General features: G+C 42.1%; 1 protein-coding gene across 2 annotated transcripts in view; it reads right to left on the bottom strand.

The window, feature by feature from the left end:
* The window catches only part of prkcbb (protein kinase C, beta b), a 105,728-nt gene that overhangs the window by 30,507 nt on the left and 55,874 nt on the right, over positions 1-19,347 (bottom strand). For both annotated transcript variants that reach the window (XM_057345021.1, XM_057345020.1), the window contains exons 9-12: positions 13,460-13,597; positions 8,831-9,004; positions 3,620-3,711; positions 313-375 (exon numbers count right to left, since the gene is read on the bottom strand). In XM_057345021.1, coding sequence (XP_057201004.1) covers positions 313-375; positions 3,620-3,711; positions 8,831-9,004; positions 13,460-13,597 — 467 coding nt within the window. The remainder of the gene's footprint in view (positions 1-312; positions 376-3,619; positions 3,712-8,830; positions 9,005-13,459; positions 13,598-19,347) is intronic.

Genomic DNA, 19,347 nt, shown 5'->3' with positions numbered 1-19,347 from the left:
CAGAGTAAAACAAAAATGACCGTTTTACCTAAACACATACACAAATAGTGCATTTAGAAAACTGCACATTATAAGAAACTTAATTTTGTCATTAGTATAGGAAATAAATAGTACTGCATTATTATTTACACCATAACATGTATTTTCATTTGATTAAAATCATTTGCATATACAAATTGGTTAATGAAATTAAATCTCAGTGCATCAGTAGAGTTAGACATATAGTCTGCACAATACTGTTCTGTCCTAAGATTGATTTTGTCTACTAGAAATGTGTGGAAAGCCAGATTGGATTGTCTAGACTTCACTCACCTGTATATAATACCCTTCAAATGCAGGAAGAACAGGCCTATAGCGATCTCTGCGGCGTAGAACCTAAACACACAAAATCAATCAAGATAAATCTGTAAATCTAAACACAGGATATTATATCTCTCATACAGATCTGTCTCCATGTGCTAAAAACAAACTAAAACTGAGACGTTTCGATGACGATTTACATGATAATCTATCATCATTTCCGGGGTCCTTTAACACCCTGTGGGTCAAATATTCAGTTTAGTGGTCATGATAAAATAAAATCTGATTGCAAAATGTATTTGGCTTGATAAATTGGAACAAAATATTCCAGAAAGGCATCTAATAAATCAATGTAGCAGCCCGCTATAGAAGCAGTATCTGCCGAGACTACAAAGACAGAAGTTGTGTCTTTAAAAAAGAGACACGACGGAGATAAAGCAAGCCAGATATCTGTTATTAATACGAACATGCCATGCAGTAATGTTTTATTTATCAGATGGCTTGCTTGTCTGTCACATATCTGAGAGCAACATTTGAAGAGAATTACTGTAGCGCTCTTGTTCAGTGACTAATGCAGTTGGGGGTGGAGCAGGAACAAGCCTCACTACAGAGCCAGATTATGTCAAAAGATAACTTCTGTTTCCAGGCCACAGCGTCCACATCCACCGGGCCGGAGAGAAAGAGACAGACAGACAGAGATAACGCATGAGAGAGAAAGACAGAGCGAGAAAATGAGAAGGGTTGGGAGAGAACAGTCAGTAAAAGCTCAGCACATGTTCAGTTTAACATTTACCAGCATGTGGAAAGCAGGATCTACTCCAGTTCCAACAGTTACAACTTTCTGCCACTGTTCTCTGCCCTTCCTGTCCCTGGTATAATCACCCTGACCTTTGAACTACACTGAGCTCCATATCTAACACAATGCCAACGCTCCTCACCTCCTCCGAGACGGGTTAATTCTTTATGATAAAGGGCAGACAGCAAGCTGAAGGAGAGCAAATAGAGATGAGGCTTGTTAGATTTGAAGACACAACGTGTCTCTGAGAGGAGATTAATGCAAAGGTCATTTACTGCATCTGCTGGATATGTGCCGCCTATATTGCAGATCTCCTATCCTGAAACATCTGTCTGTCCGGTCTTTGGAATTCAAGCTTATACACTCATTCAGGATTAAAAGCCAATTAAAAGGCAGAAAGCATTGCTTAAGGTAACCAAACAGATCTCATCCCCCATTTACTGTCATAGTAGGGAAAATAAATACTATGGGAGTCAATGGGGGATGAGAGCTGTTTGGTTACTGACATTCTTCCAAATATCTTCATTTGTGTTAAGCAGAACAGTTAAATGTATACAGGTTTGGAACAATCTGAGGGTGAGTAAATGATGACAGAATTTTCATTTTTGGGTGAACTATCCCTTTAAAGTCCCAGTGAAATTAAAAATGACAATTCTTATTTTTTTCATGAAATATTGCAGCGGTCATAGTAAATATCTTATCAATGTGGGTCATTTTCTTTTTAAAATTCATGTAACCTCATAATCTGCAGTTAAATTCTGAAAATGCCCTGAAATGACGTAAATTAGAGCATCCCCTTCAACTGTCAGTCTGCTGTCAGTTTCATTTCAAAATCAATGCAACAGCTGTTTTACGCATCCAATCAATTCGCAGTGAAAAACGTAAGCCACGCCCACTAATTTTCTCCTTTGAAATTCCTTTTCACTCGGAAATGTGTCAAATAAAAACAATCGCAACTTCCGGTTCACGGGGACTTAAAGGTCTTTTAGACATTTTGTTGTACACACATTAATGGTTGCTACAGCTTTAGCTAAATGCTAGGGACAAACATGTTGTAGCTATCAATTAGGTGATTACTATAACTGTTGTATTTTGAGTTAAGTGTAAGTGATGCATGTGATGACTACCATACTACCAGGAAGTGATTACCATTGACTACCATAGTAGGAAAAATTACAATGGTAGTCAAAAGTGCCGCAGAATTCTGTTTCCTTAGTTCTTCAATATCTCTTTTTTTGTGTTCATCAGAACTACAGAAATCTACAGATTTGGAACAACTTGAGTAAATGATGACAGAATGTTCATTTCTGGTGAACTACTAAAATGCTGATGTTTTGCAACATCCTTTAAAGGGATACTTCACCCAAAAATGAAAATTCTGTCATCATTTACTCATCTTCGAGTTGTTCCAAATCTTTACAAATTTCTTTGTTCTGATGAACACAGAGAAAGATATTTAGAAGAATGCTTATAACCAGACAGGTTTTGCCCCCCATTGACTACCATAGTAGGAAAAAATACAATGGTTGTCAAAAGTGCCCCAGAACTGTTTGCTTTCTTACATTCTTCAAAATGTCTTCATTTGTGTTCACCAGAACTAAAAAAGATAAAGTAATTTTTCCTACTATGGGAGTCAATGGGGGGCAAATTCTGTTTGGTTGTAGAGGGTTTCATCTTAACAACATAAACAAACGTTACTATGCATGCGCACTTTACCAAACTAAACTACAATCTTAAATTCGGCGCTTAGCGTCTACGTCACGGCTCTTAGCCCGCCCTCTGTTCGTTGGTTGGACGGCTGGTGCGGAGCCGGAGATAATCTGGGAGCTGGTTTGCTATATCAGACTGAGTACAGAAGCGAACTGAAATTGAGCAGAAGTACGAAGTCTGACATAGTCAGGCTACACTTTTGTGACTCCAACTTAAATTGTATCCCTTTAAACAGTACACACACTTTCAAATATCTCACCGGATAAATATGAGAATAAGGCTTTACACTCCTTTCTCCTCCTACTCATCACCTCATTAAACCACAGGGGGCGGATATGAATAAAGAAGATGAAGAATAAAAGCATGAAAAAAAGAGTGCGAGACAGAGAGGGTCAGAGATGGGGGGTAGGTTGACCTGGCCTTCGTGCACCAAACTACTGTAAGAAGTGCTGAGTGGACACCTCACATCTAACTCCAACAGGAGGGCAATATGAAGAGAAAGAAGAGTGTTCCAAACTGGTTTAAGGTCACCTTGAAGAGATAAGTAACACAGCGGAGCAGGAGCTTACTTTGAACAAGAAATGATTAATAAGATTAAATCATTGGGGAACTCACCGGTGAGCTCATTGGTCAACTGGTGAACAGAAAGTTAGGTTCATCAGTGAACTACTCAACATGCTAAACATTAAGGTCAGACTGCAATGTTGTGCTTATTGTTAAGACCTTTTGTAAGCTTAAACAGCATCAGTAAGTTTATTAGTGTTGACCTTTATTATAAAACACAGCACAGACAGTTAGGAGAGCTGTACTCACACAGCTTGGGGTTCCTTAAACTTGCCGACCTGCTGGATATGGTACATGAGATCTCCGCCATTGATGTATTCCATGACAAAGTACAAGCGGTCCTGCAGACACAGTGACGGTGGGAAGCAAGAGGTGAGAATAGATGACACAGACAGCCAGACAGTTGAACTCTTTTGTAAGACACAACTGTCATAGAAAGGCAAAAAACTTACTGTGTCTGTAATAGTCAAACAGCATGGGGCTTTTCCTTGAGATTCATTTATGTGTAAATAACTTTGATTCAAATGTTTTAAGAGTAGAGTAGAATAGAATAAAATGGGGAATCACCCTGGGCCGGTTGCACCAGCTGGACATACACTCGGTCTTAATAGTCTGGACCTAAAATGCGCCTTAAAGGTTGAGTAGGCAATCCTGTCCAGAAATGGTTTTTGTCATGCTGGTTGGAAGTCTCTTAACAACCTGATAGCAATCAATAAGTAATGTAATACATTGGTATTTTTATATTTATATATTGTCTGTGAAAGGCGTATGACCAAAAAAACGTTTGCCCAATGATAGGTCATGTGTCCATTTTCAGTCAACGTATTTTGCATCCCACTACGCACCCTGTTCATGCAGACACCATACGTCATCAGCGCGGTCACATACCCTGTGCAGACACAGCGGGAGAATGGCAGGTAAACACCTGGAACCTAACTTTCCCCTTATTAAATGTGTGCAAGCTTGCAAGTAGCACTTGCAAAGGACGAACAAAAATAAAGGCCATCTTAAAAACTGTCACGACTGAAAACGTCTAATCAGCAGAGAGGTGAAAGCAGAATTCCATTCGCGAATGCATTCCGGTCCCAGACAGGGACCTGTTTCAATAGGAGATGGGTGGGAAAAATGGGAAAATCCTGGCCAAAACACGAGTGGTGACGGGTGTGATTATAATCAGTGTTGCTTTTCCACGCTGGAAGCAACTACGGGAGTCAAGGGTTTCAAAGATGATGCCATGGTAACTTCTGGACAGGTAGGTACATGTTATGATTCGATTTTGATGGGTTTTGATTATGTAGTTTGTGGACCTTTATGTATTACATTGTAACCCAGCATCTAACTGGAACTATGCTGCATCTAATCCCGTTTTAAAGCTGTTGTTTATGGTAGGGGTTTTCACTATTGTAGTAATGTTACTTTGTACTGTAACATGTTCTCACTGGTGAATGAGACATGATTTGATTTAATTCGAATTGATCCAAGAGCTTCTGGTTTGTGTGTTTTGGAGGAGACGTGGCTTTGGACGGCGATTCGCATGGAGGGTGGGATCATGATTTCAGTGCTAGCAGGCTAAAAGTAGCATTTTACCAAATCGTCTATTCCGCCTTTAAGTCCTGTGTAGAATTTATACCTCTTGCACCACCAAGGCGTAGCGCACGTCTGAGACTAAATCTTCTTAACGTTTATCCGTGGAGAAAAAAATAATACAGTATAAAACTGAGATAATGTCACATCTAATACAGACTGAATGCGCAGCTCGGAAAATTATTTTAAAGTGTATTTTAGCACTCTTAATTAACAAGTGAACATACACCGCATGAGCAAGATTTGTGAGCAGTAGTGGAAGAAATGGAAGAAAGCACGATGGATGAGTTATTTGAGATGTCTAAAAACTAAGAGAAGGAGCAGGAAATGTAATTTATCCGTCAAATACCTGAGACAGCTGGATTATTAATTAATTCACAAGAACGAATGAAAGGCTAATGCTCTTGTTAAGTTCTATTTTATTTTAATTTATATTTACATTACATTACATCACTTTAACGAGCGTTATTTAGGGTAAAATATAATACAATGGGAAATAATGGAGATAAGTAATGGAGTAAATAATGGAGAATAAGATTCAAGTTTTTTTTTCAACTGGACGAGTTAAAACTCTATTTTCGAATGAAATTAAACTGACTAAAATATCTCTTTACATAAAATATCTTATTTCATAATGTACACCTTAAAGAAGAGTTTGGGAGTGATGTCTTACAATTTATTTGTAATGTTTTCCTTTTCAATACACTCGGTCCTATTTAACACATTTAAAACCAGCCATTCAGCCCTGCAGATAATTTATAGGGAGGTTTCATTTTAGCAGCGCTGAATTTTTAGAATTAATCAACGAACTATCACTGCAGTTATACATGAAAAGGACGGGAATTGAGTGGGAATCCATGCCTTTCTTTTCTTTTATCTAATTATTTTTCCTCTTTAACATTTTCACTCATTGGAGGCAGTAAGAACGTCACTCTCAATGCGGTAGAATGTGGCCGGAGGGACGCGCATCGTCTAAGCTGAGCGTAGCTGCGCCTGGTCGTAGTTTTAGGTGGTGCAAGAGTTGTAAATATTTATCACAAGTCTGGACGTAGTTAAGTCCGACGTTGGACTTACACCCAACTTTTTTACGTCCAGCTGGTGCAACCGGCCCCCGTCACTGGCTAATTTACAGAACACGTTGTTAACATAAAAAAAACACAAGTAGATGTGTGTGTATTGGTTTTGTGTGTGCTTTGATTCCAAACCCTGCATGTATACTCATTTTTTGTGATGTATATAATGGTTTTAATAGATACACACAAGAAAAATCCCAAGGCTGAAAATGGGCAGCACGTCTTCATATCTGTTAGTTTCGGCCACATTTTCCTTCAGCTCGTTTTATTGGCGTTCTGTAATGATGAGGCTTATTTTGCATCAATTGCGGGTGGTGTAACTTCCTGCAGTGGTGGTAGCGTGCGCGTGTGTTGCTGGTCAGGGGAATTAGAGTCAGGGAGGATTAAGAGACTGAAAGTGATGAAGAGTGTGTGTGTGTGGGCTTAAAGGAGGTCCCATCACTGTCATGAGAAACGAGGCGGGCGAGTCTTTACCTCAATCCACTACACACCAACTACTTAAACCCCCACCACTACAAAACTTCATCGTACTCGCACACCCGCACACACATCTGACTAACTCGACATTATTAATTTGAGGATAATCTACATGGCTGTAGCTGTTTGGCTGTCAAACACCTCATATGACTGATTTCCCTCCGTAAAGAAATTCATCTCCCAGCCGACCAGGCTTTATTTGCTTTTAACTATCGCGTGCACAGAGGAAAGGATGACGTCATGGTGTTGTTTTGTTTCAGATCCAATGCATTTCCAGAAAAATCATGAAAAGAGCCCGGGCCGTGTGACGTCACGATCCTTTCCTCCCCCAGAGTCTCCACTGTTTCAGTCTCCTGTGTTCCTTTACTCTCACCGCATGTCTCAATTTCTGTGCGTCTCGCTATCTGTGACAGAGGCTCATGCGGCGCTCAGTGGGATGTTAGGAGGCAGCAGTGCTGCCTCTGTCAGTGCTCTGCTGTGGCCGGAGATGAGCGTGTGGCACACAGCCTCCCCCCTCGAGCGTGTCACATTCACATGGCCACACACACACACTGTTCTTGTCAATGTACAAATGACTGCAGTCACAAAGCAATGTGTGGGGGTTGGGAAGGGGTGGATTTGTGTGTACATGTTCATGCGTGTGCCTTAGGTCGTGTGCTGCAAAATAAAACAAATTATAAAGTGACGTGTGCTCACGCTTACACAGACATTGCTTTACAGAAGAGGAAGGGGAGAGGTGAAGAAACGAGAAGAAAAAGGAGAAAGAGACGAGAGAAGGATAGACTGGGCGAGATAAGAAGAGAAAAAAATAGCCGAAATGAGGAGAACACGAGAAGAGAAGAGAGAACTCGATAAGAGACGAGAGGACACGACAAGAGAAGAGAGGACACGACAAGAGAAGAGAGGACACGACAAGAGAAGAGAGGACACGACAAGAGAAGAGAGGACACGACAAGAGAAGAGAGGACACGACAAGAGAAGAGAGGACACGACAAGAGAAGAGAGGACACGACAAGAGAAGAGAGGACGCGACAAGAGAAGAGAGGACGCGAGAAGAGAAGAGAGGACACGACAAGAGAAGAGAGGACACGACAAGAGAAGAGAGGACACGACAAGAGAAGAGAGGGCACGACAAGAGAAGAGAGGACGCGAGAAGAGAAGAGAGGACGCGAGAAAGCAAGAGAGAACACGAGAAGAGATGAGAGAACACAAGAGGAGACTAGAGGATACGAGAAAAGATAAGATGACACGACACAAGAAGAGACACAAAATAGGGCAAAGAAGACACTAGAAGAGAAGTAATGAGATGAGACAACACGAGAAAAAACGAGGCGATATGAGAAGAAAAAAGACAAGATGAGACGACACGAGAAAAGATGAGAAGACACGAGAAAAGACGAGCCGATATGAGACGAGAAAAGACAAGACGAGACGACACAAGAAAAGAGGAGGGGAGAAGAGAAAATACGAGGCGATATGAGACGAGAAAAGACGAGGGGAGAAGAGAAAAGACGAGGCGATATGAGACGAGAAAAGACGAGGCGAGACGACAAGAAAAGACGAGAAAAGACAAGACAAGACAACACGAGACGAGACAAGACGAGACGACACAAGAAAAGATGAGAAAAGACAAGACAACACGAGACGAGAAAAGACAAGACGAGACGACACAAGAAAAGATGAGAAAAGACAAGACAACACGAGACGAGAAAAGACAAGACGAGACGACACAAGAAAAGACGAGAAAAGACAAGACAACACGAGATGAGAAAAGACAAGGCGAGACGACACGAGAAAAGACAAGGCGAGACGACACGAGAAAAGTTCGAGATGAAAAGAGGAAAGACAAGACGTCACAAGAAAAGATGAGACGACACGAGAAAAGATGAGACGACACGAGAAAAGATGAGACGACACGAGAAAAGATGAGGCGATACGAGAAAAGACAAGATGACACAAGTAAAGGCGAGAAAACACTAGAAGAGACGAGAGGAAGACGAGAGGAGAAGAGGCACAAAAATAGGGCAGAGAAGAGGACTGTGTAGAAACACGAGACAAGATGACATGAGAAGAGACGAAAGGAGATGACATGAAAAGAAAAGAGAAAAAAGGAAACAAGAAGAAAAGTGAGGAGAGGATAGGAGAAATGATGAAAGGACACAAGAAAAGACGAGAAAAGAGGACACAACACGAGAACAGACTAGTGAGGAGAGGACATGAGAAAATACACAAGGAGAGAACAAGAAGAGAGGACAGAGAAGAGGTGAAACTAGAGGAAGCAAGATGAGGAGAGAGAATACAGCTGACAGGACACAGAGTGCCGTACCATGGTCTGAAAGCAGGAGTGCAGTGCAGTAAGGAAGGGTGGTTTCCCTGACAGGGCCAATACTCTCTTCTCCACCATAGTGCATTCAACATCATCATCCTGGATCACAACATCTTTCTTGAGGATTTTAATGGCAAATAGCTCATCTGCTCCTTTCCTCTCGGCTAACATCACCTACAAAAAACAGAAAAGAGACAGAAGTTATCACCAAACACTGTATATAACTGAAGCATTCATGCAAGGAAACAGAAGGAAATGAGCATAACAAACACCTGAATACAACGCAACAACTTCATTCATTAGCAGAGGAAACGCTGGCCTTTGACTGGAGATAAATACAGCAGGAGCCGCAGAGTTTGCGCTCATTCTCAGCACGTTTAAAGCCTATCAGGCCAGAGAACACAGCTGCAGTGGCCTTAAGACTGTTACTACCCAATGAGGCACAGATGAAATATGACGTGATTACTGGCTCAAAGACACTGAATCACACGCACATGAGGGTGAATGAGGAGAAATGACGGACAGGAGAGACAAAGCTCTCGCGCCAGCGTCAGTGAGATAAGCAGATTTGAGTGGGGCACAATGGGATGGTGAAGGAAATGGTGAATGGTGAGAGAGCAGATTTTAATTGTACTCATTTTAGGATTGTGCTTGAAGGAAGGCACAGCAAAAGAGAAAAAAGACAAGCAGAGAGAGAAAATGGAGGAAAATGAGTAGAGAGCAGAAAGACTGTAATAAAGGATGAGAGTTGTAAATCAGGTTTTGATTCCTCTAAAACTGAAAATCCTAAACAGTTCTAGTAATGAATCTTAGCACTTATTAGGTAGAAACATCTGAAGCTGAATAGTTCATAGTTCATAATGCACACACTGGATTAAGGCTGCAATACAAACTCATGAAAATCAACCGCTTCTTTTTTTTTAATCCGATGGAATGAAAGTGAGGCAAGAGACTGGCAGTCAAGCAATGCAAAAACATATTCTCCATTACTGAGAACGTTTGTGAAAACATCTGTTACCAGACAAACACACATACACTCACTCACCTCATTCACAACTACTAAAGGATAAACAAAAACGACTCTTCAGAGTAACAATAATTCACACTACTGAGTGTGTCTGTGTTTGGGAGTAAGACGACCACACACAAGAGAAAGAGTCCAATGATGTCAGTCTCTTTGGTTTTCATATTAGGTTTTTTTTGTCTATCGATCCCTTCGGAAAGATGTAAACAAAGCTGGTCAAACGCTGGTCCAGAAGAAATTCCTGTTTCAGTTTTTTAACATTACAAAAACATTTGAACAAAATACAACCAGCAGAACATGTTTAATCGAATCCAAATGTTAAACAAACTTTTTAAGATTTAATTATATATGTACGTTTAAAAAAATAAAATAAAAATGAAACCAGAAGTGCTTCTCTTGCAAAGTGGTTTATAGCAAAACAATGCTGAGGTTTATGAATCAGGTTTTATAGTTGTTTTTGTAGAATTTGGTGTAAATTTACCTGTTTAAAGCTTAAAGTCCCAGTGAAATGAAAAATAACATTTCCTATTATTTCATGAAATATTACAGCGTTTATTGTAAATAGCTTATCAGTGTGGATCATTCTCTTTTTAAAATTCATGTGCCCTCATAATCTTCAGTTAAAATCTGAAAATGCACTTCTGCCCTCTAGTGGTTATCCACCATAGATAACGTCAGTTAGACGGTTTGGGCAGAGCATCCGTTAACTCCTCCCCTTCAACTGTCAGTCTGCTGCCAGTTCCCTTTTTTAAAATGCATGGCTGCTTTTATACATCCAAATACTTCACAGCGAAAAACACGAGCCACTCCAACTATTTTATTTTAGAAATCGTCAAAAAAAAGACATATGGAAGTAAAAACGATTGCAATTTCCGGTTCACGGGGACTTTAATGCTTTAATGCTTAGTGACAGTTAAACTATTGCTTTATTTACATTACATACAGTTGTGTGAAAAATAACTAATCTGATTGAATCAACTCGTTTTTCGTCATATTCAGTTTTTTACAAAAGAAAAGAAAGTATTCACATTCCTCATAATAACAGATATCATCAGTGCTAAAATGTGTGTGTGACGAATTTAAACCCAATCCAATACGCCCGACACAGACGCAGCACTTGTCACCAAACCAATGCGCTTCATCAGCGTGTGAAAGTGTCTCTCAAATGCCTTCCCTCACATTCAGCTTCAAGGTCACATAATGAAAATCCTGACAGAGGAAAAGTAATGCTTGAACAAACTTTACGGCAAGGCGGAGAGTCTGGCTCTGCCTTTTTCCTCTCTCTTGAAAATAAATGCACATTGAAATGAGCAGAGTTATTTCAGTGTGAAGGCGGCCCCAGATGGACACCTTGTGACTGGCGATGGGAAAAGAGAAGCGATAGACTTCAACATTACAGAGGACACCATCTGCTCCTCACAGGATCTACACCCTAACACACACACACACACACACACACACACACACACACACGCATTACTCAAGCAGCATAGCAAGCAGGTCACATCCATTCCAATGCATTCATTACTGCTGCATACCTGTTTAGAAAAACGCAGATCAAACAAAAGGTGCACGGCTGCACACAGTGTTCAAAAGTCTCAAGGACATTCTCAGGTAAAGCGGTAACCGAGAGACTGCCGGGCACTGGGTGAGAACTGAACAGGAAATGTTCCAGGATCTGTTGTGACTCAGCCAACACGTTCATGAACAGAATCTGACCAATTACTGTATACTGAAATCGAACAACAAAATTACATATGGAAGTGGAAAGTGATGCATCTTTCATGTTCAATATTCTGTCCTAACCAGCCATGAAACCAATCCATCATTGTTTTCTATTTCTGTGACGTTGTGCCATGCAGCTCTGACTGCTGTCTATGAACACGAATCTACCAAACCTATAAAGAAGCTCAAAGCCATGAAGAGACATTCGAGTATGACGTCTGGTGTCCTCTGAGCTGGAAGGTCAAGGACCGAACTGGACAGGTGACTGTCACAGAGAACGCTGGGCTGACATTTTGTTTGTCGTGATGCAGATGGCATCAAACACAGTCGTGTCTAATGAGGCTGACAGAGGTCCACCGCTACACCTCGACATATCAATATCATTTTTAAAGCTTGTTGCCATGGCAACTGCCAGCAGCTGGAACACAAGCTCACTTAGAGAATGCCCACTCATCCTCCCATTTCCCTTCTTCCAGTAATTCTGGTTGTTTAGAATGACCTTGTACCAACTGAGATTATCCACTGCTCCAAGCACCAGTAAGCGTGAGAGAGAGAGAGAGAGAGGAGGGAGAAAGAGAGAGAGAGAGAGAGAGAGAGGAGAGAGAGCAAGAGAGAGAGAGAGAGAGAGAGAGAGAGAGAGAGAGAGAGAGAGAGAGAGAGAGGAGAGAGAGAGAGAGAGAGAGAGAGAGAGAGAGAGAGAGAGAGAGAAGAGAGAGAGAGAGAGAGAGAGAGAGAGAGAGAGGGAGAGAGAGAGAGAGAGAGAGAGAGAGAGAGAGAGAGAGAGAGAGAGAGAGAGAGAGAGAGAGAGAGACAGAGAGAGAGAGAGAGAGAGAGAGAGAGAGAGAGAGAGAGAGAGAGAGAGAGAGAGAGAGAGAGAGAGAGAGAGAGAGAGAGAGAGAGAGAGAGAGAGAGAGAGAGAGAGAGAGAGAGAGAGAGAGAGAGAGAGAGAGAGGGAGAGAGAGAGAGAGAGAGAGAGAGAGAGAGAGAGAGGAGAGAGAGAGAGAGAGAGAGAGAGAGAGAGAGAGAGAGAGAGAGAGAGAGAGAGGAGAGAGAGAGAGAGAGAGAGAGAGAGAGAGAGAGAGAGAGAGAGAGAGAGAGAGAGAGAGAAGAGAGAGAGAGAGAGAGAGAGAGAGGAGAGAGAGAGAGAGAGAGAGAGAGAGAGAGAGAGAGAGAGAGAGAGAGAGAGAGAGAGAGAGAGAGAGAGAGAGAGAGAGAGAGAGAGAGAGAGAGAGAGAGAGAGAGAGAGAGAGAGGAGAGAGAGAGAGAGAGAGAGAGAGAGAGAGAGAGAGAGAGAGAGAGAGAGAGAGAGAGAGAGAGAGAGAGAGAGAGAGAGAGAGAGAGAGAGAGAGAGAGAGAGAGAGAGAGAGAGAGAGAGAGAGAGAGAGAGAGAGAGAGAGAGAGAGAGAGAGAGAGGAGAGAGAGAGAGAGAGAGAGAGAGAGAGAGAGAGAGAGAGAGAGAGAGAGAGAGAGAGAGAGAGAGAGAGAGAGAGAGAGAGAGAGAGAGAGAGAGAGAGAGAGAGAGAGAGAGAGAGAGAGAGAGAGAGAGAGAGAGAGAGAGAGAGAGAGAGAGAGAGAGAGAGAGAGAGAGAGAGAGAGAGAGAGAGAGAGAGAGAGAGAGAGAGAGAGAGAGAGAGAGAGAGAGAGAGAGAGAGAGAGAGAGAGAGAGAGAGAGAGACGAGAGAGAGAGAGAGAGAGAGAGAGAGAGAGAGAGAGGAGAGAGAGAGAGAGAGAGAGAGAGAGAGAGAGAGAGAGAGAGAGAGGGAGAGAGAGAGAGAGAGAGAGAGAGAGAGAGAGAGAGGAGAAGGAGGGAGAGAGAGAGGGAGGGAGAGAGAGAGAGAGAGAGAGAGAGAGAGAGAGAGAGAGAGAGAGGATGCTGTTACCTTTCCAAAGCTACCCTTGCCCAGTACCATGAGAAAATTGAAGTCAGACAGTTTCATGCGATCTCTGTTGCCATTGCTGTCGAATTTGGAGATGTTGGAAGATGAGCTGTCTGTTTTGCTGGGACCAATTTTAGCTCTCTGTTGAGAAATAACAAAAAGAAACAATAAGCTTGTATTAGATCAGGGTCAAAGAACAACAAACACAAAACACCCCCCCAACTAAATTTGTTTCTACATCACGACAGGGACTTTTTATTGCATTCAATTGTTTTTGCAATACATGACATTTCCTCGGATTTTATATTTGCTACCCTTTCATTAGTTACATTTGCATTAAATTGTTATGTTTCTATACAGAACAAAATATAGTTTTATCCCACAAATCTCACATAAACCATTCTGCTCTTTTACATTTACATCCTTTACTTTGTTTATTAGGATTTCCTGTGCGTCTGGTCCCCAATGTGAGCACATTAAGCACCATAAGGAGCAAGCAAAACCTCACAAACATACACACAAACACAAAAAAATTAAATAAATAAATTCTCTGTCGATGTTACTACATTTCGTAAGTATGTCTATTCATCACCTCCCTCCTGAATTTGTCAAACACACGATTCAGCAAACACTGGGTAAACCTGTCAAACAGTCTGCCAATGAAGCAAATTTTTCGCTATTGTGTTTGAAGTACAGTATGTGCGCGAAACGGCATGCATCTGTAATGCAGAAAGAGATGTCCAAATCTGTCTTTGGCAGCATTTGTAAAACAGCTCTAAAGTGTCTGTTAGACACAGAGAAAGTGGGTGTGTGTATGTTAAACTGTGACAGCGAGTGTGAGGCTTACTCTCCCAGGGTGCTGAACGTTTTGTTTCTGGCATGGATCTTACTGCCCAGGCTGGCATGATACTGAATAACAGACAGTCTGGGCAAATGACTGTCTGTGGTTTCTTCTGTGTTAAGTGTGTGTGTGTGAGTGTCTCAGGCCACAGTCATTAGGCCCGTCGGCTGCAGGCCGAGGTGAAGCGTACTGCCGATTTCCTTGTTCACCAACCTTCTCCTTCACAGTCCACTGAGAACTGATCCATTATCTACAGCTGTGAGCCAATCACACCTACAGCAATCGAGCAACAGGTCACACACACACATAGACAGATCCTCACACAGACGCACTAAAAGCTTTTCTCATTCACAACACGTTTGCGCAGCAATCTGCCTGACACATGAACAACAGAACAGAGGGTCAAAATGTTTCCTTTACGTTGCTTCTTTTGCACTGCAAACACACACAGAAAAAATGTATATTCCTAAACAGTACCTCTGTCTCATTTATGAATTAAACAAACAATTACAGTATATTTACATATTTATAAATGAATGATGCTATTAGACAAATTCATCTTTGATTTGGTCAATAAGTCACACTTAAAAATATAATTGTAAGCAGGGAGAGGGTTGGAAGTCTCATTGTTACTTAAAGGTATAGTTCACCCAAAAATGAGAATTCTGTCATCATTTACTTAGCTGCTTGTCATTTCAAACCTGTATAACTATCTAACGTAGAACACAAAATATGATATTTTCAAGAACGCTGGTAACCAAACACCGGTGGAACCCATTCACTTGCATTGCTCTCTATAAATAGAAGTGAATAGGTACCGAAGTTGTTTGGTTACCAACATTCTTCAAAATATCTTCTTTTGTCTTCTGCAGAAAAAAAGAGCACACGTCAATGTTTTACAGGTTTGAAATGAGTGTAAATAAACATGCGTAAATAAACACAATATCGATAATTGAGGCTTTTAGTATCATGGTTATTGACAATACTGGTATACTGTGACATCCCTAATTTACAGGGATATTTCATGCATTCTGACTTCTTTACACTGCTGGCTTCTCATGCTTAACATGGTCACTTTGTCAAAAAACGAGTTGGATGCGCTGTTGCGCTCCGGACGACCAGAGTTCGAGTCCCTGCTCGTAGTCCTTTCCCGATCCCACCCCCTCTCTCATCCACTTCGTTTCCTGTCCTATCACTGTTACTGTACAAATAAAGGCAAAAACGGCAAAAATAACTCTTAAAAAAAACGAGTTGGACGTATGACGTAGTATTTCTGTGCTCTATCAATCTGCCAGGGTTCGTATAGGTTTCAGAAAGTTTTTTCGACATGAATTCCCGTTACGAAACAAGGGTTCTAGGTCCCTTATTGGACAATTCTCCCGGAAAAGCATGCGCACACGTCAACCAGCGAGAGCGAGAAAAAGAGCACGCTCATCAATGTGCTTCATTCGGGTTATGGAAGTTCAGCTGTGTTTGTTTGTTCACTGCATTTTGGTGATGAATGTTATATAAACGGTGGATATAACGCTGGATTTCCAGATCGATTGAAACTGATAGACGGAGCGGTCCCAGCGCTAAAAGATGCCGGACATGAACCGCACGCGCTAAGTGAAACTGAGTTAAATGTCTGTGTTTTGTTGGCAATTGGTGCGTACGTGCATAATGTAAACAACACTAACTTATAGAGAATCAACAGTTATGCAGGGATAATGCGATGATGTATTGTGTGCTCGTGCTTTGCTTCCGCCCCCCTGCACGCCTCCAGGAGCTCGACTGTTCTCGCAAATAATCACACAGCTGTATCTGTCTTTAATAAATGTGATCAAACTAAATACTCTTTGAAGATATGAAGGATGCAATACTATACTCTATAGGTACTCAAGATTAATATGAGATTGGCAGATACTGTGCGTGTTACATCCGCTTTCATTTCCAGACCATGTCTCTAAAGAACCTCCTTTCTTTATTTTCTTCCTAATTTCTACAGTAACAGCCATTTTTGTGCGATTCATCTCAAACACGGCACTGACACTCTGTAATATGCATAAGAGGTGACTGTAATTAAGAAAAAACAGCGAGTTGATTTTAATTTAGACTCAAAATCACTCCAAATGAATTTCAGCACGTCTCTCTCTCTTTTCCCACGATCCCACTGTTATTTCCCACAAGAATGAATGTCTAGGCTTGCCTGCGCTCCCTCGGCCCATCCCACACACTCCTGTTTAGCTGCCCTCTCTCGCTGCCTCCTGGAGTACATTCAATTTTAATTTCAAAACTGCTGCCATATTGTGAGGCTGCCATGCGGCTCAGTCTAGCATAGAATTCCATTAACCCACTCAATACTGTTCGGATGCCACACTTCACACTGTCTCTGCAGAAAAACACATGGCCCGGTCGAGTCCGCTGCCCAGACCTTGGCCTCATTCCCACATCTCTCAATATATACAGTATATGACTTGCTCTTCCCCACGTCACAATCCACAATCCCTCCCCTCTCTATCTCTGAAGGTTGTGGGTCTGTAGCTGTGTGGGCAGGGACATGTGGCCTCTAGGGGAAAAACCCATCCGAGATGCCGTCCCTCCCCATCAAAACCACAAGCTGAGTGGCAGCATTGATCTCCGCACATTCTTAGTCGCACACGCGCAAGACGCTCTCCGCCGCCTCCTCTAATATCGATCGTGAGGCGTGAGCAAGCGATTAGTTCCATATCCAGCTGAGATCCTCATCACGCCGCTGAGACAGTGTTTCGTTTGTAAAAGACATCTCAGACTTCTGCCTGGCACCCACACGGATACACAGCATTACACGTTCTGGCCGGCCCAGTGGCAACTTTTATTTGTCTGATCCAGAACGGACAGGATGGATGTGAGAGAGAGAGAGAATTGGGTGGTGAATAAAAGGGAAAAAGAGACTAATGCTAATGTGGGTAGATTTCCACTGAGCTGAATGCATCGCATTCAACGCGCCTCACTGCACACAAATACCGTCATTTCTGCACAGCAGTGTGGAGGGTGGAGCGAGGGAGAGAAAGAAAAAGCGAAGAAAAGGAGAGCGAAGTCGTGGAAGTCATTTCTTCATAGCGGTAAATATAAGTTGAGGAACACTTATATTAAACAACACATACAGTAACACAGTTGCACTTACAAACGTAATCTTAATCTTTAGTGTTTAAAAAAGGTCGTTTTTTAGAATGAAAATAAACACGGAGTCCTAAAAAAAGGTTATCCCATTTGACATTTGAAAACGAACCTTGTCGTGACAAAGGTCATACTAAAAGTAAAAGTCATGCCATTGGCCCTTGAGCAACTCGAGTTCATAAGAACATGCGTGTATCTGTATAAAATACAAGCTTATCCTAAATGAGTGCGAGATAATGAGTCATTTCCCCATCTCTGTTTTCATGCTGAGCCAAATCTGGCTGCAGCTCACGACATGGGAACAAAAGTTGAAGTGAGGGTACAGCTCTGAGCGTCGTGTGATGTGGGTGTTCTGGCCCTAGAGCGGATGAACACGAGTGAACGGACCTGATACTGACACGCATCCTGAGGGAGGCCTGCCAGTCACTCCCTGTCTATCCGTCTGTGTGTGTTTGCGTGCGTGAGACGGAACAGTGCTGGCAGAACCAGCCCTAATGGGATCGGTATAAACAACACCAAGCCAGTCCTTCACCTGCCCCCTCTGTCTTCTAACAGAGACCTGCCCTGACCACAACCTCCCCGCAGAGTGAGAGAGAGAGAGAGAGAGAGAGAGAGAGAGAGAGAGAGAGAGAGAGGGCGAGAGAGAGAGAGAGAGAGAGAAATGAACCAGATCAGTATCCAGAAGGACCTTTTTCTTGCTTCTACCACCCGGTTACTTTCAAATAAAGCCGAAATATTGTTTCCCTCACATCCTCTCAAAGCATGCTGAGAATGCAGGTCATTCATCTTTAGCCAGCAACAACAACAGAACAACACCGATCTGAGCGAAACACCAGCTGTGATGCTAATCTTTGAGAGAATGAGTCAATGTGTCTCAACATTTTAGAGAGAAAGGGAGAGCGAGTAAAAGGAAAATGAAAGAAAACAGAAGTAAACAGATAAGTTAAGGAGTTTTCCTTTATGCTGTGAAATGGCAGCCCATCAGATGAGCTACAGATTGACCATTTCACACGTCTTGCATAATGCATCACACCAGCGGAGCATACCGCCAGCTAGCTTAACACACACACACACACACACACACGTATACGGCAGTCCGAGTAGCGCTAAACCTCACATCGAGCTGTTCATAAATAATCCCAACATGCACTGGGTCAGCACGCGGGACCGTTTGAATTATGCAAAGACCTGCACAGGCTTTGCTTGACGACACACTGCCACACACAAAGTGTGTAACGCTGGGGAAAACTTGGCCATGGTGTGCACTGAGAAATTTGGATTTATTTTTTAGATGAAAAGTAGTGACTTCACGTGCACACATTGTGCACACATCAGATATACAGACCAACAGGCACAAACTGAATGTCAGGACATTGCAAATTCTCACATACCAATTTAGTTTGAAACATGTGTGAACTACTAAACACACTCATAGACACAGAACAGAGGGATGGGGGCTTTAAATGTGCATGAATCAATCAGTAAGGAAAAAGCCGAGGGATCAGAGGCTGCGGGCCGGTCCCTCTCAGTCAGCTCTATTCTGTATTCACACTGCTAAGTGCAGAGCAGAATGCAGGTTGACATGAGTGTGATTACTTTGTGAGGATGCTGGGATTTGGCACGGTGTTATTTATGCCAGATTTGACAGTGAGTGATATATGCTTCATGCACAAAGACCTGTTTCTCTGTCTTATCTTTGTCCTGCTTGCTCCCTCACCACTGACCCTATTAACTTTCTAATGCAAATTCCTGGTCTTTTTCTGCACAATAATTGTAAGTGTCATTCCAAATAAAAATCTTGGGTAACACATTACAATAAGGTTGTATTTGTTAACAGAAGCAAATGCATTCGCTTACATAACTAACAATAAGCAATAGTTTTTAGCATTTCTTAATTTTTGTTAAAGTGATA

This window comes from Triplophysa rosa, linkage group LG11 (assembly GCF_024868665.1).
Source record: "Triplophysa rosa linkage group LG11, Trosa_1v2, whole genome shotgun sequence".
Lineage (NCBI taxonomy): Eukaryota > Metazoa > Chordata > Actinopteri > Cypriniformes > Nemacheilidae > Triplophysa > Triplophysa rosa.
The sequence above is the reverse complement of the archived record's forward strand: the minus strand, read 5'-3'. Positions and strand labels throughout refer to the sequence as shown.